Genomic DNA, 20,274 nt, shown 5'->3' on the forward strand with positions numbered 1-20,274 from the left:
TATGAGAATGAAAAAATATTAAGTGATGAAATGAGGACTAGCTGGAAGGTACCCAAAAGAAGGTTCCCTGCTCCTGCCATTTTCCCCACCAGATCTCTGTCATTCCCAGAAGTGGAAAATTTCTCCTTCAAAGGCTTCATCTTTGGGATCCCCACTCTTCCCTAATTAATTTCGTTAATGAAGCATTAATTCTTTTTTTAACTTAATTTTTTAAAATTCTGTAGGGCTGGCCAGGTTAGCTCAGTTGATTAAAGTGAGGTGCTGCTAACACCAAGGTCCAGGGTTCAATCCCTGTACTGGCCAGCCACCAAAGTAACAAAAAAAAAGTTATGTAATACACACTTATTATAAAAAATTTTTCACAGGCTGGCTGGTTAACTTACTTGGTTAGAGTATGGTGTTGATAATATCAAAGTCAGGGGTTCAGATGCCTGTACTGGCCAGGCCCCCCCCCCAAAAAAAATCACACTACGTAAGTATGTAAAGTAAATATGAAACTGCACTCCAAGTCTGCCCTTGCAGCTACCACTTTATAGGGATGGTCACTGTTAGAAATTTGGTATATGACACACCATATGGTCTGCTAGACCTAGGAAATACAAGATCAGTCTGGATGGAAATAGGTTTTTCATAATGGTAGGAATTTACTCTTGATCCCTAGAACTATCCTTAAATGGCACTGGAATCAACCCATTCTACTTCATAATGGATTGTCTGTGAGAGATACATCTAAATTTGAACACTGAGGGAGGAGGAAGAGCACATATGAATGTCTACTATATGCTATGCATTGTAGGCTGTTTGTTATTTAATCCTTAAAACCTTAATTTAGAGAGTATGAATATTCGAATAATTCTACAGTTAAGGAGGATTGAAGCTTGCCCAAAGTCACACTGATATTAAGTAGAAGAGGAAGCATTCAAATCTAGGTTACAGCTCATGTCTTCTTTAACTCTACTACACTGGCATTTTGACTCTTTCCCATTATTTTTCCTACCCGAAATATACTTTTCATCAATATTCTTGGAAATAAAGTTTATAGTTTTCTATGTAATAAGTGAGAAATATAAGGGTACTTCAAAAGTTCATGGAAAGATTTGTATTTTAATTCTATTTTTCCACAAGTTTTTTTAAAGTACCCTTGTACAGTAAGGCAAGGTCTACTAATCATTAGGAGAACAAAAGACTTCGATTTAAAAAAAAAATCTTTGGGAAGGAATGTCCTAAAGCAATTCAGAAGCTATTCAATTTTGTATACTGTCAGGAGGCATGCAAACACAGTTGAGGGAAGTTTTAGAAACACATTGTCTCAAATATTTTATGAAATATATATTATTTTTTAATAATATATATCAATATTTTATGAGATTATATTTTTTAATATATACACATGCATTTTTTTTTCTTTTTTTTTGGTGGCCAGCCAGTACAGGGATCTAAACCCTTGACCTTGGGAATCTGAACTCTTGACCTTTGTGTTATAGCACCACACTCTAACCAACTGAGCTAACCAGCCAGCCCTATAAGGTTTTAAAGGTTTAAAGTTTTTAAGTCTCTTCCAGACCCCTTTCTACTGTTCTTTCTTTTTAATTCATTCAAAATTTTCTTGTTCCAATCACCAGAGAAGTGGCATCCTCTACTTTCTAGGTTCCACCTCCACCATTCATTTGTTGAAACTACTCTGTTTACAACTTGTTCAGATAATGATCCCTGGGCTTTGCTCATAGAAATCACCATTTATCCCAGGATTTTTGGCACTTGGTATCTCTCTTGGTTTCCATGAATTTGATTTTCCAGTCTCTTCCTATCTCTTTCTTTTATTAAAAATGTGTTCTTGTTGTCTGGTAAGTTGAGTCAGTTAGAGCGCAGCCTTATAATGACAAGGTCACGGTTTGGATCCACATACAGGCCAGCTGCAAAAAAATATATTTATATATATATTCTGTTCTGCTGTGTGCTATATTCTGGTGATTTTGGTGGACTTTTCTCAGCTCTTTGAGGAATGGATGAGATGGGACATTATCTCATCTCCCTTATTTATCCTACTTGAGCTAGGGCAACTAAACCTCAAAAAGACCCCTGATCTTTTTAAAGCTTGTATATACCCACCAAACTGCAAGCCAAAGAAATATTTTGTGTATATATGCTTCAGAATTACCAGACAGAGCTTTCATTATACATTAATTCTTGGACGTTGCCCCAGACATAATGAGAATCCATCAAAGGGGTTTCTCAGTGATTCTAATCCCTGTGGCTAATTGAATTAATTAAAATTAAATTTAAATTTTAGTTTCTCAGTTGCACTAGTCACATTTCAAATGCTCGATAGCCATATATGGCTAGTGGCTATTGGATAGCACAGATATAGAATATTTCCATCATCACATAAAATGCTATTGGACAGCACTGATCTAGAATATATAAATGGCAGCTGAAACTATGAGGGTGAAAGTGGTCTCCTGGAGAGTGTGTAAAAGTAGAAGAGGATCCGAGGACAGAATGGTTAGAATCCTCCCACTAAGAGGCAGATAAAGACTCAAAAAGGAGATTAAGAAGGAATGGCCAGGAAAGGAGAGAAATGGTGAGACAATAATATCCTAGAGGTCAAGAGAAAGGAGTTTTGAGAAACAGGTTGTTGGGAATCAGTGTGCATTTTTAAACATTAAAGTACATGGTTCATGATGATGCAGAGTGGTGTTACTTGGGGAAGGATGGCTTCCCATACAGGGCCCCATAATGAGGCACTGGTTTGGTGAAGTCTGCATTTGACCAAAGTCTGGCCCCCAGAAATTCAAACTTGCCTTTATGAGAATGTCACTATCAGGAACAGATTTTCTTATCCAAGGTCATATATACTGATTTTCTATATGTGTGTGTTTATCAGATGTTAACACAAGTTTACAGATACATTAATGATGTATCAATATACATTGATATTCCAGAAAGCCAATTTATTAATTAAAATACAACTGTGTTAGGTACTCCAGTTAGCCTATCTAGCCTAACGTTCTCCTTTCTCCCTGTAGTTATGCTTATAGGCAAATTTCCAGTAGTCTACTTTGTGAGAATAGAATGAGAGCAGATGCTAGTTGCTCTCAAGATTCTCAGCTGGCCCAGCTTGAGACACTCTCAAGGGACAGCTTTATCAAAGAGTTGGCCTCTTGAACGCATTTATTTTAAATACTTCCCTGGCTGACAAACCCCTTCCTTCCTTTCTCCAAAAGGAGTGCAATCTCAGCACAACTCTTCCTGTCTTAGAGTCTACACCCTGGTTGAGTTTTGGTGGTTTTCACATTACTTATCTAGCCACTTTTGATCGCTCCCCTGCCCCGCAGAATTGCATTCATTATCTGTGGCTTTTTCTTAGTTTAACTCCTAAAGGGCAATCATATTTCCAAGTTCCTGAGGGACACTATTATAGCCAGTCGCTATTCAGATGTCAAGTAGAATGAGGATTATACATAGAGCCACGGATTGGCAATTAAGGAAGTCAGTGGGGGAGCTTGATGCCAGCAGTTTCAATAAAGTCAGGAGAGTGGACCTCCAAGAGTAGACAAATAAATGGAAGTTGAAATTCTTCGTCAGATATTTGAATACTTGGAAATTCTGGGCTCTCAGAATGAAGTATAAGTAAATACAGAAGAGGTCCCTGCCCTGATGTGGCTTATCTGAGCAGGAAAAGTGACATTAATAAAGTAATTACAACAATTACTGTCTAATGATACAGCGCATGAGATCGAGGAACTATATAAACCTGTGATTGCATTTAAGAAGTGGGTCTGACCTAAAGTAAAGAGGCACAGGAAGGAAAGGTTCTCCTGAGGCAGTGACATAGGATTGGGGATGTGAAGGACAAATGGGGTTAAGCAGGAGAAACAGAATAGGGAGAGGCTTGTGGAGGAAGGCAGCACGGAGTTTTGGAGTGCCCAAAAGAAAGCCTGTGTGGCTGCAGAGCAGAGAGCGAGGAAGAAAATGGGACCAGACGAGGCTGGGGAAGCGTAATTAGCAAAGCTCCTGAACAGAAGGGACCAAAAAAGCAGGAAACAGCGGGGAGAGGCGGCTCCACACATAAACTACAATTCCCAGGAAGCATTCGGCAGCCACAGACGGATGTGAGGTGAGGCGCGAGCCGCGACTTTGAAGGAAGAAAGGAAGTGCTCGGGCGTCGCAGAGCCAGAGAAGCGGGCTTAGGTAAGTAGGGGTGCGGCGCGGCGCGGGCGGGCCTCCGCGGGTTGGGACCGCCGCGGGCCGAGCGCCTCGGGGCTCCGTGTCGTCATAAGGCGGCGGCCATTTTGGCGGGCGGAGGGGCCCCGGCGGGCGCTGGGCGAGCTGGGGTGGGCGGCGGCGGCGGCCGGGCGGCCTCGGCCACCCGGTAATCGCATCTTTTCTCGGCGTCTGGTCTGCAGAGGGAGCAGTATGTCCGCGGAAGTCCCCGAGGCAGCCTCCGCGGAGGAGCAGAAGGTGAGTGTGTGTGTGCGGGAAGCGGGCCCGGGCCTGGGCCTGGGCCTGGCGGGCGGCCAGCTGCAGCCGCGTGCGGAGGGGCGCGCCCGGAGCCTGTGTGTGCCCTTCTGTCTCGGCTGGAGGGCACAACGCTCCAGAATTGGCTTCCCGCAATAACGTTAGCGCAAGCGAGCTGGGAGTTTGAACATTCGCACGCCTTTCCTGAAGCAGGCCTTTTCTAACGTCTCAGTGTGTCGCGTTTTTCCTTAATCACGTAAATATACGTGAGAGCCCAGGACTCGGTCATTATGTGTGGGACTTAACGATTTTCTGTGAGCCTCACTTGCTTGAGAAGTTTTATTTGTCCCTTGAAGAACTTTGTAGCTAGCTCCTGGATTGGAATTTCGGGTCAGCCCTGGTGAGCCGAGTAACGACAGTCAGTTACTAAACTCTCGAGCCTTCCATTTCTTCTCCTGTAAAGTCAGATTAAAGTACTTGGTTCATCCGGCTGTTGTGAGGCCTAAAGGAGGTGAGTAACGGCTAGTGTTTAGCGCAGTGTGTGCTCAAAAATGTTAGCCGGCGGATTCACTGACGGTACTTCACTAAAAATCGAAAGGTTGGAATTTAAAAATTTTTACTAATTTAGTTGATCAGGTTTTTCTTGGAAACATAGGCATCTTTTGTAAACTTACTTGTATCTTCCTGGTGTAGGGAAATATGCCAGGAATGGTTCAAATTATGAATGTAAATGCTTTATATTTATCTAGGCTAGTGTTTACCCCCTTGCATTATAATTATTTCTGCAGCCCGACCTCCTGGGTACATATGACTGGCTGAGAAATGAGAAAGTTCGATGGAATCTTGTTTTCTAAATTGTTTATGGAGAGTTACCAACAGTTTTTCTTAAGTCAGACTGTGTTATCATAAATAGGATTTGGTCTAATACTTGGACTTTGTAAGAGTTTCTGCTTAATATTGCACCCATGTTCCTAGTCAGGTTGGAAATTGGGTTATTGTTTTAAACCCATTCCATATGTTAACCATATTAACTTTTCCTGAGTTGGATGGTTTTGTTACGATATTACCTGTGAAACAGAAAAAGAAAACAGAAATAACATTAATAATAAGCCAAGTTACCACATTAATCAGGAATATTCCAGTAAAAACTACTGGATATTTTTCACCCTTTGCAAAAAAAAAAAAAAAAGAGTGAACTTTTGGGGCAAAAATAGTTTAAGGATTACAATCTTTACAGTAGTGTTAAATATCACCTGTTTATTGTAAAACATTTATCGTGGTGTTCGTTATTGCTTGGGATTTAGGAACCCAGAAAAATAACAAACCCATGTCTGCAGTGGCTTGTAAACCCTGAAATCAAACTCAGCTTTGCCTTCTGGTGCACACTAGTGTGCTGTATAGTTTAATAAGATTTGTTAGTATGTTGTCGAAGTGGGAAGTGTTGATTTCTAGAGTGTAAATGCTTTTACTTAGAACCAGCCTAACATGTCTTTTAACAATATTAAGTATAGCTTGAATGTTTTCTCTTAATGGGTGTCTAAATAAAAAATAAAAATTAATTTATTTCAGGTCCTTCGGTTTTAGCTGCTATTATTAATACCAACCAAAGTGTGTTAGGAATATAATGTTCCTTCTTGAATTGAGGATTGGCTGTAGATGTTAAATGCCTGTGACATAGATACTGTTCCTAAATAGGAGGAAAATGTGCAAAGTCACTTTTGTGTTCCTGAGAGCCAACTCACCTGTTTCTTCTGTTTGGAAGAACAGTTAGATGAAGTTAAAAATTGGGTTATTGTCTGTGCACTTAGTTCACATAATTAAAACCAAAGTATTCAGCTAAAATCCTTTATAGTTCCATGGTAGGTTAGCCTATTGCCTTTGAAATATTAATATAAATTGCTCCACCCTGCATGAAGTAATAGCTAAGTCACTGTTTCTCTATCTTCAGTATTGTGTTAACCCTTATTAAGAATACTGGATAGACCCCTATTTTTTGTTGGGCTATTAATTAAAATATGAGTAAACATAAAAATAAATGTAAACTCTTATCTCAAGGTTTATACCTTTAAAACTAAGACAAATCAAATACAAACAAAGCCAGTCTAAAAGTCTTAATTTAGTGAGACTGGCATTTTGCTGAAACTAAATTTATAATGTATTGAGAATACGGTAGCAATTGGTAAAGTGCAAGGGCTTTTTGAGTAGTGCCAGCTCATATTCCTCTTGGCCATGTGGTGGCTCATTTCTCCTTTTTAAGAGTAAGATGTGAGGTTATTTTCTAGAGTCACAGATACATTTACATTCTAAATTCAGCTCCATTCTTACAGGACAGTTGGAGTAGCCTGCTGAGTCTCTCATCAAATAAAAGCTCATTGGGGGCCGGTGAGGTGCTCATAACACCAAGGCCCCGGGTTCGGATCCCATATACGGATGGCCGGTTCGCTCACTGGCTGAGTGTGGTGCTGACAACACCAAGTCAAGGGTTAAGATCCCCTTACCGGTCATCTTTAAAAAAAAAAAAAAAAAAAAAAAAAAACAAATAAAAGCTCAAACAAGGAAGTCACGCAGCACTGCTTAGTTGGATATGAGATGGCAGTTCAGATGCTTAGAATATGCTTATATTTTTCTTTTAGGTTACCACTGAAGTGAAAACAAAACATTTAAAAGTTTTTAGCAGAGACCTAATGGGTCTGTCATCTGTGAATTCCATTTTTAATAACACTAAGTTAAGAGTAGCATGTGCACTGGTCCTGGGGATGAAAAGAGGCATGTGAGAACTTAAGAGATCATTTTAATTTCATTGTGAACAGTTTAAGGTCAAGGCTGCTGCTTTCTGTCTTTTTTCCCATAGCACCTGGCATAGTGCTTGGCTTTGTTCAGAAAATGTTGGTTGAACAAATTTTCCTCAAAATTTTTCTGTTGAAACCATTACCAAACTACTATTCCAGTACAAATGGCAATGCTAGTACAGTACTGCAGTTTAAAAAGAGGAATAGACCATGGTAACCTTTGATTAGACCCTCTTAAGAAATCTGAACAAAACTAGAGGGATATATATATATATATGTTGTAGCTTTTACTTTTTTTTTTTTTTTAAGAAGATCTCAGTAGCAAGTTTTCTAGAGCTTGTAAGATTCATCAAACTAAGTATGTTGTCTTGGAAGGATAACTAAAGTAGAGCTCTCAACTAAAATATTTCTGTTGGTTAAAAGATACTCTTGGTGTAAGACTTTAATACTTACCAGCTTCTATTCCTGAACCTGTAAGTGTCTATCTACTGAAATATTTCATGTCTGTCTACGTGAAATAGTTCAAAGATAAGCTGATGGTGAAATTATCAAGTATGTAGAAAGTTTCTTAGCTTTGTGGAAACAATTGAAGCATATTGTATTTGTTCATGCAGCACACTTTTATTGAACTCTCATTAAATGCCAGAAACTGGGCAAGCAGCAAGGACTTAGTAGAACAATAATTTCCCATAGAGGTTGATATAGTATTGGTACCTTCCTGGCAATACCCCAAAGGATTTTTTGGCTTTCATTAATCCTTTCTACTTATTCATCAATCAGTGCATCGGTGAACATATTGGTGAGCAGAGAGAGAATTTGCTTAGAGTAGTCAGATTTTTTATTGCTGATGCTGCTGTATAACTTCTACTGAAGGCCAAAAAGTGTATCAATCATTCAGACATAATTATTATCAGTCCATAATACACTACAAAATAATGTTCTTTTTATGTGTGTGTATTTATAACTTATAGCCTACCTACTTACAGAAAGGATATATAATGTATTTCAATAGTATAAATCACAAAAATGCACATGCCTAACATTGATAAATGCTGGGCCCTGTGCTAGGAATAGAGTATTCTAATGGGGGGGGGGGGGTGTATGTACATGTCAAGAGGATAACTGTTGTTTAAAATATTGTTCTTAAGTTTTTGGTTTTTGTTTTAGACATGTCATGAGCATATGTCTCTGTTATGATATCCTGGGTTTCTTTTTTCTCAATTTGTGGCCTATAGCCAAAAGTTCAAAATTCTAATAATGCTTCTCTTACCTCCCCCAACCCCCAAGGTGTTATCAGCATAGAACCTACTTAGCTAAAATAAATCCATTCACATTCCAGCTCTATTTCTAAAATGTAGTAAAATTGCTGTATAACATACAGGCTTCTGGGAGAATAAAACTTCCAAACCAGATTTTAAATTTTAAAAATACTTTGTTCTTAAGCTTGTAATTTCTCCCACTTTGTTGATCCTCTCTACTGTATCTTTGTTTCCCATCTCATTAATTTTTGCTTCTTATTTTCTGTTTTCTTTAGATTTCTTTTTGTCTAAACCTCTTCAGTTGGATGCATAGCTCATTGAGTTTCAGCTTTCTTCTCTAACATAAGCTCATAAAGGGATACTTGCTGTATCCCACAAGATTCGAGATGTGTAGAATTTTTATTATCAGTAAGTTCTAAGTATTTTTTAATTATGATTTCTTTTTTAACCATTAATTGTTTAGTAGTGTGTTTTTAATTTCCAAATATTAGGGATATATCGTTTTTATTGTTATTGACTTTAACCTAATGAATTGCAGCTGTAGATAGTGGTCTGAATAAAAATGGTTAAGACTTGTTTTGTGGCCTACTGTTTAGTCCATCTTTCTATTTGTGCTTGCGAAGAATATGCATTCCCGAATTGCTGGGTGCAAAATTTAAAATAAAGTATCTTGACTACTTTGTTTTATCTTTTTCGTTATCAATAATTAAGGAAGGTCTGTAAATTCTCTGGTGGTAGATTTGTCAATTGCTCCCTATAGTTCTGTCAGTTTTGCTTTATATGATTTAAGGCTGTTTTATTAGAGGCCTGAATGTTTAGATCCTCTGTATCTCTAGTGTTTTTTGTCTTAAAGTCTGTTACCCAGCTGGCCAGTTAGCTCAGTTGGTTAGAGCACAGTGGGGTCCTCGTATGAGCCAGCCACAAAAAAAAAGTCTGTATTACCTGATATTAATATAGGCACACTAGCTGTTTTGATTAGGATTTGCTTAGCATTTCTCCCCACCTTCCGTATGTTTACTTTCAACCTGTGTCTTTATGTTTTTAGATTTTTTTCTTTTTTTGTACTCAGCAAGTGGCTTGGTGGTTTTTGGTTTTGTTTTTTAAACCCAGCTACTGGATTTAAATGGGCAGTCTGTCAGTCCATTTATGGTTATTGTGGTAATTGACATGTTGGGATTTGTTTCTCCCACCTTACCTTTTGCTGCTTTTTGGGTTTTTATGTTTTTTTTTCCTCTTTTTTTTGCTCTCCTCTCCCTCACCATAACCCCACCCTTTTTTTTTGTAATTTATTTTCTTTTTCCATTTTACCTCCATTGTTAGTTGGAAGTTGTATATTTTATTTCTGTTTTTATTGAGTCGCTTGATTTTTTTTTTTTTTTTTTTGGTGGTTAACCTGTATGAAGATCTGAACCCTTGACTTTGGTGTTATCAGCACCATGCTCTAATGAATTGAGCTAACTGTCCAGACCTCCCATTGAAATTTTATTGTCCATCCTTAACTAAACAAAATGTAAAAGTAATATAAACACTTTTCTAAGTCATACAGGGTCATAGAACACTTAAACCCTACAAATACTGTGTTGTTATCTAGTATTTTTGTTCAGTCCTTTTTTTTCCTGGAACGCTTCATGAATTTGCATGTCATCCTTGCACAGGGACCATGCTAATCTTCTCTGTATCGTTCCAATTTTAGTAGCCATGCTGCTGAAGTGAACACTTTATTTTTTCCTGTCCTTTTTTAAAACCCACATAATAAAGACATTAAAATTAGAGTATTAACTTGTTTGTCAGTATATATGTATGTGTATGTATATATACACACACCAGTTTCTTTGCTGTTTCCTTCTATATCTCAAACCTGTTTTGGGATTTCATTTCATTCTAGGTGAAGTAAATGTTTAGGAATTCCTTCGATGTCCAGAAACATGCAGTCACACCTGACTTGCTTATTTTACCCAATTTTATTAGTGTCCTGTCAGCAGACAGGAACAGAAACCACTTTGCGTGTTTCAAACAGAAAGGAATGTGATTTAGTGAATTAGGTTATAAATTATTAGAAGGGATAGAGGAACAAAAGAGGGGAAGGTGCTATTTCCTGATGGAAGGGATTGCAGAAGGCCTTTGACTCTGCAAGAGTGAGTACTATTTTGAGCCCACCATCTCCTACCTCCACTGCCATGTAGCTGCGCAAGAACCCATGAATATCTGCTGGATGCTCATAGGGAGTAATGTTGTCTGCCATTGTTGGCTTTTAATCTGGTGTGGATGTCACTAGCAGAACCTTATACGTAGGAGCTCAGTAACTGTTAGAATGTTAGTGAATGTCTGAGCATTTGAACCTGCTTATCAGTAAGGTCCTAGAACTGCTGCATCTTCAGAAGGTTAAGAATGTTTCTGTATGATTCATGAAAAGTATTGTGGAAATCTTGATGGTGTTTACCACATTAAAATGTAGCTTCAGATGTATTATCTTTTCCTCTTTTGGTGTTAAAAATACAACTGAAATTCTAAATCCAGCAAGGAAGTTGCAACTAGCGGGGACTTGCCATTGTGCTGTGTGTTTGGCAGGAAAATTTAAGAATTAGTTCATTTTCCTAGGACACATTATAAATCCATTCTAAATCTAAATGACATTTTCAGCTGTAGATGCTGTTTTGCCCAAAACATTTTTTTTTTTTTTTTTTGGCAGCTGGGTGGTAAGGGGAACTGAACCCTTGACCTTGGTGTTACAAGGCCATACTGTTACCAACTTATCTAACTGGCCAGTCCTTGCCCAAAACATTCCTTAAGAGTAAGCTACTTTAATTTAATTGAGCATGCTTAATGTTATATATAAATGTATTTCTTACTAAGAAAATAAGAGATTGCCAGAATTGGGCACCACTTTTTTCCCCTTATGTATCAAAATGGAAGAAACCTGCAGAAACAGTGGAAACTAGGGGAAGTTGCTACCCACATACCAAAAATTTCATAGACTCAGAAAACTCATTTCAAACCAAACAAAGAAGAAAGTGGAGAGCTCTCATTTTCTAGGCCCAAGAAAGCTGAATGGTTTTAGGGAATTATAGGACTTCATTAACACCCTTTAATTTGGTTTTTTGTTTTTTTTTTTATTTTATTTTGTCGATATACAGTGTGGTTGATTATTGTGGCCCATTACCGAAACCTCCCTCCTTCCTCCCTCTCCCCCCTCCCACCCAACAATGTCCTTTCTGTATGCTTGTCATGTCAAACACCCTTTAATTTGAAGGTGTGGGACTGAAGGGCAGCAATTGGGTTATGATCCTTTTCAACCAGTATCATTTAAAACCAACTGTACAGGGAAATCCAAGAGTAGTTTCCTGCTCCCAATTCCACTTAATAGGTGGTAACACTAGGAACACCACTGGGCTACAGTAGATGTGTGTGGTGAAGGCTGAGCCACAGAAAAGCTGTGCAGTGATCCAGCCTACCTTCCTACACCAAACTGGTAATCTTAAATTTGTATTATTTCTCTGGCTTTTGTGATGAGTGCAGTGTAGTGTCATATCTTATAGGGGACTTAGGTTCTATAGTTAGTAAGGCAAAAATCACAGTAACTAAAATTGCCCTTGAAAAAAAAATACTTAAAAAGGCATAAATATTGAAGACTGCCCCATCAATTCTCCATAGGTCACTTAGTCACTTTTTTGTCCATGTTTGAACATAAGGCTCAGGTCATTCTTCAGTTCAGTGCCAGGTGAGGTAACAGACTTGTGTTGTAGGGGCTGAGTTTTTAATTTCATTGATGCTTGCACTCTGAAAGATACCCAAGGATAGAGACTAACATGTGAACAACAGGTGTGTATAACATATCTCACACTTGACCTCTCTCTGAGGCATACCATTCTTGAATGGAATGACTGACAGAATCACCACTACTATTAAGTCTCTACTTCGGGCTGAGCGCATATAATTGAATTTTGTGTATACCAAGTGAGTGAATGCTGTGACCACTGTAGAGAATGAAAATCAGATGTATGAAACTCCAGCATAAAAGAGGAAAATAGAACACTTGAAGAGGAAAGGGAGCATACATATATACAGAGACCCCATAAAAAACAAAGTATATTTGACAGCAACAGCTTTTTTCTCAAAAATCCTCCAAGACCTAAAAGAAGGTCTGGCCAATTAGCTCAGTTGGGTAGAGTGTGGTGCTGATAACACCAAGGTCCAGGGTACGATCCCTGTACTGGCCAGCTGCCAAAAAAAGATAAAAAGGAGAACACATAATAGCATGAGGAAGCTGATAAGATGAAGGAAGTAGCAACACTAAAGTGAATAAAACTGATTATGAAACATGTATGAATATAATTTTGAGGGAAATATATGCAAAGATTTTTATGACTTTTTTTCAGTTCCTAGATAGATGATTTACTTTCTATACAAGAACAGTAGGTTTGACATTATGAATTTAACATTACCATTTTTTCATAAATAACCTGGAAGAATCAAGACATGCCAGAGGTATGTCATTTTGCTGATCTGGTGTGTATAAATAAGTCCATTAGCTAGAAAGTGTGCCTTGCTGGCTGTCCATCTTACCCATCTCAGGATAGCTTTGTATTTCTTGATTTCATTCTTCTATAGTATTTGCCATAAAGTGATTGATAAGCACTGCTTTCCTATGAAATACAGCAGTTTGAAAGAAAGTAGACTAAAGATTGGTGTTAAAAGCGAATAGGCTTAACATATTTTTTCTTTTTGGCAGCTGGCTGGTAAGGGGATCCAAACCCTTGACCTTGGTATTACCAGCACCGTGCTCTCCCAAGTGAGCTAACCTGTCAGTCCCAGCTTAACATATTTTTTTTCTTGGCAGCTGGCCAGTACAGGGATCAAACCCTGGACCTTGGTGTTTACAGGACCACACTAAAAATAACTGAGGTAACCAGCCCCTGCTTAACATATTGACAGTCCTACCAGAAAACAGGTTTTTGATACATCAAAGAATGTGATCTTTGGCATGAACAGTTTGTCATTTTAAACATGAGGGAAGTTAAGCAGTAATATACACAGATGTGAGGACTGACAAAGATGATGTTTCTCTCCTTCACAAATAACCAGGGTCTTCAGGTATTAACTAATTGGAGGAAAATGTGCTGGTAATTAGGCTGCTGTTAATTTCTAGTAAAGAATCTAAGCTTCATATCACATATAATTTTGGATAAATAGAACATCAGAAAGATCTTTTATATTTTAACAGTGTTAGGATAATTCTCTAAATATAGGCAAAGAGCTGAAGAGTTCCATAGAAGGTGAGTAACTAAAAATGTATTATACATGACCGGAAAGAAATGGCAAGCAAGACTTCAGAGCTGAGCTATCTTGATATTTTTATCCAGTGTGTGGGGTGTTACACATGCATCACAGCTATAATAGAGCTATCACATGGATCATTTGAAAAACAAGATAGAGATGTTTTAAAGGATTCTGTGCTGGATTTCTTAGGTGCCGTGTTACTTGGCATTCAACAGCTAAAGTCAGAATTGAGATATTAAAAAGTGAATTATTTTAAATAACTGACTTGTAATAGAGAAGTAATTTATTTAAAATTATTTTAGGAAATGGAAGATAAAGTGACTAGTCCAGAGAAAGCTGAAGAAGCAAAATTAAAAGCAAGGTATCCTCATCTGGGACAAAAGCCTGGAGGTTCAGATTTCTTAAGGAAACGATTACAGAAAGGGGTAAGTTCTCATGTGCAATTTTCAATGCTTAGGCCCTATGAACTCAGTTTACCAACAGAGATTGTGAAATGAGTGTTTGCGTATATAGCTCTGTACTTTATCAGACATGTGTGTGTATGTATATATGATTTTTTCAATATTTTAGTGTTCATTATATAAATATGTATAAGAATCTACAACTCTTTAACATTTTAAATTATAAACTATTTCAAGCATATAGAATAGTGCAGATAATAGAACAGAACCCATGTACCCACCACCCAGTTTTAATGTTAATATTTTGCCATAAGTACTTCAATTTTATCTTTGTAAGAAAGAAAATGTTGTGAATACAGTTGAAAGCTACCCTATGTGTGTGTATATATAACCCCTGCTTCCCTTCTCTTCAAAATCAACCACTATCCAGAAGGTGGTATTTATCCTTCTGCCCCTATTTTTAAACTTTTACCTATTTTAAAGGTAATTCCCTCACAATATCCAAAGGCTTAAAACACTTTTTATATTTAGATGAAGTGATCACTTACAAGCATAGCTTACTATCCCCTTTACATAATACATTTCACAGTCATAGTGACTCTAATACAAATAATATATTGTAGTTTTACAGATTACTGAAAACATTTTTTCAAAATCTTACCATGCTTTGTGAGGTAGAAACCATTATTGATCCAAACTGAGATAATGCTACATGTTTATTTCTTAAGTTTCCTCTTCTAAAGTCTTCCTTTGTTCTGTAAAAAAAAAAAATTAGTAGAAGGCTCCATCTTCAGCTTAAGTGCATTTAAATTATTTACCATACGGGGAACAGGAATGGATGTTTATGGAAGAGGATTGTTTATTAAATGAGATGCCAAATTTTGTTTCTTTTTAAATAAGTACCTTAAATATACAGTATCTGCTGCTTACTTACAAAAATGTCTCTCTGTGTGTTTATATTAGCTATAGTTAAATATGGATTGTTTTCCCAAATCAGTTTCCAAAATATTGTAATTTTATTTTATTTATTATTATTTTTTTTTTGCGTCTGGCCAGTGCAGGGATCTGAATGAACAAATTATTTTTTTTTTAATGGCAAAAAGTAGAATGGTATTTTTAATCTTACAAGAAGGAATAGCATTCACAGCTTTGAAGTAATAGTATGAGAAGGAAAAATTATACCAAATATATAAAAATGTAAAACCTCTGTATCATGAGATGTAATCCAGTGGGGAAATATTACAGAAATGATAGTTAATGTCTACAAGAGTACTTCAAAAGTTCATGGAGAGATTCATATTATCTTAATTCTGCGTCTACACAAACTTTCTGAATTACCATCATATAACACATAAAAGGGAACTTTCAAATATACAAGAAAAACATTCAGGTGCCCCCGAATAAAGAATTTTAACAGAGGAAATTTAATTATTAAACAGAAAAATGTTTATCCATGATAGAAATCAATGAAATGTAAATTACGTCATAGTATACATACAACTAAATTAGAAAAATATTCAAATAATACCTATTGGTGAGTTTGAAGTTGAGTGAAACTAATATGCTCTTTGTTGTGTTCAAACATTTAAAATTATTACTCTCATTTTAGAAATGAGTATAGGTCAAGATTTATAAAAATTTTTACGTTCTTTGAATAATCTCATGAATTAATCTAAGGGTATAAATCAATATAAGGAAATAGTCTTCAAATTTGAAGATATTCATTGTAGCTTTAACTATAATTAGAAGCAGTACCACTTTGAACAGCAGAGAAATGGTTAAATAAATTGTAATAAGTCAACAAAATAGAGTATTGTGTGATTATTTAAAAACATAATTATAAAGATCAAAACAGGGGGATAAATAGAAAAAGAAGAATGAGAACTATATTCATTATGCATCTAGCTTTGCAGAATGTATGTGTACCAAGTCTGATTATAAAACGGTCCTATCAGGTGTGTTTTTAGTTAGGAAATAAATTACATTATAATCTTCAACTATTTAATTATTTGAATTTGGCATTTAACTGATTGTTAGTGTTTAAGAAACCTTTTTTCCTTTCCTCCAGCATAACCTAGGCTAACAGACTTTCTTCCATTATTGGGGCTGTTGTCATTAAAACTATAATCTTCCTCTAGTGTCAACTATTTATGACTTTTTAAGTATCTTCAAGTCAGAATTTATATATATTGTATCTTGGAGTTGGTGTGGTAGATGTAAATACTTGAAAATGAAGAAAATGCTAATTGAATTGAGCAATAATTATATAGACTTTGAGAAGCTCTTGAATGATTCTGTATTGTACCAGAATGTCAGTGAATATCTTCTTTTATATGAGTTGAGTATCCCTTATCTGAAATGTTTGGGGACCAGAAGTGATTGGGATTTCAGATTTTTTCGGATTTTGGAATATTTGCAGAATACATATCTGTTGAGCATTCCTCATCCGAAAATCCGAAATCCAAAGTTTATGAGCATTGCCCCTGAGCATTTTTGAGTCGGCACTCAAAAATTTTTGGATTTTGGAGCTTTTCAGATTTCGGATTTTTGGATTAGGGAGCTCATCCTGTATTAGGGAAAGTAAGTTCTGATTTTTTTTTTTTTTTAAGTCTGGATCACAAGGTTCTGGGTTTTAGTTTTCTTCTGTCATAGTTAGCAAGCTTGGCAAGTTACTTTAACATCTTTGAACAGTTTCTTCATCACTTGAGAGGGTTGGATTAGATAAGGTATTATTATATTAGGTCCCTTTCTGTGTTATTGTACTCATTAATGCTGTTATGAGGTTAATGTTATATAATGTTATTAGGCTTTTAACAGTATGACCATGTACACAGTGACTTTGTAGACTGTTAGAGCTAGGGGGAATATCAGGAAGCAGTGTATTTGTGGAGTTTGTGTCACAAGAAAACCGAGGATCCAGTTTTAAGAAACATGGGCTTTAAAGTTAAATATGATCACTCGGTGTCAGTGCAATTATAAATACTGTAAGTGTAGCCCCTAAATTTGGGTGGAAGGAAGCTTTTATAAGATTGTCATACAGATGATCCAGAATATGTTTTGTTAATTTTTAAATATTTTCATTAAAAAACTCACAAAATTTAGAAATTTTTAAAGACAACTAATATCACCCTCTTAGGCTATATCTGTGGATCCCAATGTGAGAAACATTGATCTAGTTCACTCCTCTACCTAAACTGTTAACTTCTTTCTTTCACATCTTTGCTGTATCGTTGTCTGCTAAATCTCTATCTACATGAGGATTGACTGCCTTTTATAGTAACCTGTTTCCTTTTAGGACAGCTGTAATTGTCAAGCATTGATTTTAAGTTTTACCTCTAGCCACACTAAATAAATTTAATTCCTTTCCCCCAAGCACAGTAGCTTAATCTGCAGTTAAGATCCCCTTATGAACTTCTGCTTACCATAAAATTGTTATCATTAGAAACTGAGTTTATTACATTGGGAAAAGTTTGCTTAAATTTTGCTCTATGTGTTAAATTTCTCACGTTGTGTGTTTGACAAAGTAAAGAAATCTGGCAGGCTGCTTTATTCTCCTCCAGAGGCTACTAAACTCAGAAGCAGCTCTTTAATATAATACAGTGCATCAAAAGTTCTGAGATTTTCTGTTCTCTACACTCATTTAAAACACACAGAAATGAAGCTGTAGCAAGCCTTAGAAGGTCCTGGTCTAAGTTTCCTTGTTACTGCTCTGTACGATACATGTATAATGACACATGAAAAGCAATTTGTGACTTGAGAGCCTTTGGCCATAGGCCAGATTTGGCTTATTGAAGAACAGTCCCTAGAAGGAGGCAGCCAGTGAGACTGAGTTTCAGGCTTCTTCATTTTACCACATCAGGTATCCCTGAAGTCTCTGAGAGAATATTTATAGTTTTTCCTTTCACCCTTTGTCCAGGCCCTCATTTCATACCTCAATTATTTCCTTTCATCAGCCCCAAACTGTTAGATTCCCCTCCTTTGAGCACCCACAGCACTTTGTGTACTTAAGACAGTATTATAGTAGTTGATTTACTTGACTGTTGTCCACCTTTGTTGAGAGCTGGACAGGTGAACAACACCTCTCCAGCTCTTACACAGTGCCTCATGTATAGCAAGAACTCGATAAAGGTGGGATAAACATGATAGCTATAAGACAGAACCTAGGCAAATTCATCTCTTTTTACTCAGAAACTCATGTAGATTGCTATATTAAGGTTGATCTTTAGCTCTGATTGCAATTTGTATTTTAATGATAAAAGACAACTAAAAAAGAGCAATAGTTGAACTTAGTGTCTACGTGAAAAATGAAGAAGGTGTAGAGTAAGGACGTGCATTTTAAGTAATAATTAATTTCCAGTGAGTTTATTTCTTCCATTACTCTAGCATTTTTATTTTTACCTTCATTTTAGTGAACTGCTCTGGTTCAAATAAATGATTTAAGTTCTTGCAGAAATGTTCATCCTAGATGACAGAGTACTAGCAACTATAACTAATAGTTTTAATAACCACAAGGTTCATTGGAGTTGGTGGCACATCCTAAATGCAAGTTGGTGAATTAATGTGTTCATATTTTCAAAATCATTTAAGAAAGACTTTCTGCCTGGTTGTTCCATTAGTTGAATGAAAAGTTTTCATTTCACTCTGAGTCCAGCAGTTTATTCCCAGATAGCTTGGTGTCGATCTTGAGGATTCTGTATTAGAACCAGAATGGTCCCAGTAAGCCTGAAGAAGGAGTTCTTTCCTGGCTTCTCAGTTATTGACTTATCCTGGAACTCAATAAAGAGACATAGCTATTTCATCTAATTAATGTTCCTATTTAAATTTTTTAGACCAACGTATTAAAATGACAGTGTACCGTTGCATCTACATTTTAAATCAGTGTAATTGCATATGGAAACTTTTAAACTCTAATCTGATTTTTTTTTTTTAATTGTAGCAAAAATATTTTGATTCTGGGGATTACAACATGGCTAAAGCAAAAATGAAGAACAAGCAACTTCCTGCTGCAGCCCCAGATAAGACGGAGGTCACTGGTGACCACATTCCCACTCCACAGGACCTTCCTCAACGAAAACCATCCCTTGTTGCTAGCAAGCTGGCTGGCTGATTAAAAGAACTGAACTGCATGAATCTTCTAATTCCCATTATTTCTCCTTAATATGTTACTTATTCATTTTTTATTTTCTTTCATTCACTAAATCATTTGAGACTGACAGCTTTGCAGGTAGTGGTAGTGTGTGCTGCTATTGTAAGGGAATATACATGTGTAGAGTTTTGATTAGTTTAACAGTGCACTGATGAAAAGGACATGTTACAGCAACATAAGTAATCTACTTGAAAATAATTGTATATATTACCTAACTCCTAGTGTCGGACTGGTTTCAACAAGTAACAAGCAAGATTTACAATTTTAATGTTTTGGCTTTCCTTCCTTCATCTTAATTATAGCTTTGTATGTTATTATTTAATATAACCTCTATTGTATTGATTTCTTCTGTATTTTCCCTTTGGATTTTGTAAAACAGAAGTTTAAGACCACAAGTTGGAAGAAAGATCATATATTTCAAACACAAATACATGGGCTCTGCAAGATTTGAATCTCTGTGCTTGAACTTGAATGGCCTTAAACCTGTTTCAGCTTTAACAGTAGAATTTTACTTGGGCAATATTTGCCCATTCTGGTGTAACTTACGTGATTCTAGTGCTTGACCGCTGCCATTGAAGCTAGAATACTTATTCAGTTCTGTAGTGTTAGAATACCTTTTGTTGTTGAAGATGTGAATGAAGTGTGCATGTGCATTGACTGTTGAATTCACTTTTGTGCCATTTTTGTAAATACAATAGTTTTGCACAACCTCACAAATGTCTGTATTAATTTCACATATTGAAAAATAATGTGCCAACCAGAAGCACAAGAGTTCCTACACAAAACTCTGTCCTTACAGCTTTTATATAACAGTAGTAGTTTACAATCTTGGGCTTACACTATACCAAACTAAAATCTTTGCTCAGTCTGCCGTAGACTCAAGCTTTTCATTTGTTACTAATGTCCATGATATTCAGTGGCCTTGTGCAAATACGATATGTTGC

At 36.5% G+C, this 20,274-nt stretch overlaps 1 protein-coding gene and 1 non-coding gene across 8 annotated transcripts; one reads left to right on the top strand and one right to left on the bottom strand.

Annotated features, from left to right (window-relative positions):
* Positions 1–4,125: 4,125 nt before the first annotated feature.
* ARPP19 (cAMP regulated phosphoprotein 19) lies at positions 4,126–20,047 on the top strand. 7 transcript variants are annotated; one of them, XM_063089314.1, is made up of 4 exons: positions 4,126–4,191; positions 4,407–4,461; positions 14,086–14,208; positions 19,121–20,047. In XM_063089314.1, exons 2-4 carry the CDS (start codon positions 4,417–4,419, stop codon positions 19,289–19,291), a joined length of 339 nt encoding a protein of 112 aa, XP_062945384.1. In that variant the 5' UTR covers positions 4,126–4,191; positions 4,407–4,416; the 3' UTR covers positions 19,292–20,047. The 7 variants fall into 7 exon arrangements, with proteins under 7 accessions (XP_062945384.1, XP_062945385.1, XP_062945388.1 ...); XM_063089318.1 differs by lacking the exon at positions 4,126–4,191 and adding an exon at positions 8,782–8,914 and having other exon boundaries at positions 4,238–4,461; XM_063089320.1 differs by lacking the exons at positions 4,126–4,191; positions 4,407–4,461 and adding exons at positions 4,559–4,969; positions 8,782–8,914.
* On the bottom strand, positions 10,117–10,223 carry LOC134374189 (U6 spliceosomal RNA). The gene has a single exon (XR_010023063.1). It is a non-coding gene; the product is annotated as a U6 spliceosomal RNA (small nuclear RNA).
* Positions 20,048–20,274: the final 227 nt, after the last annotated feature.

The sequence above is a fragment of the Cynocephalus volans genome, chromosome 3, assembly GCF_027409185.1.
Source record: "Cynocephalus volans isolate mCynVol1 chromosome 3, mCynVol1.pri, whole genome shotgun sequence".
In the NCBI taxonomy this organism is placed as follows: Eukaryota; Metazoa; Chordata; class Mammalia; order Dermoptera; family Cynocephalidae; genus Cynocephalus; species Cynocephalus volans.

Excerpts from the sequence above, each read along its gene's own strand:
- ARPP19 (XM_063089314.1), top strand. The coding sequence starts at position 4,417 with ATGTCCGCGGAAGTCCCCGAGGCAGCCTCCGCGGAGGAGCAGAAG. Across the intron at positions 4,462-14,085 it reads CCTCCGCGGAGGAGCAGAAG|GAAATGGAAGATAAAGTGAC; the intron begins GTGAGTGTGTGT and ends AAATTATTTTAG. Across the intron at positions 14,209-19,120 it reads GGAAACGATTACAGAAAGGG|CAAAAATATTTTGATTCTGG; the intron begins GTAAGTTCTCAT and ends TTTTAATTGTAG.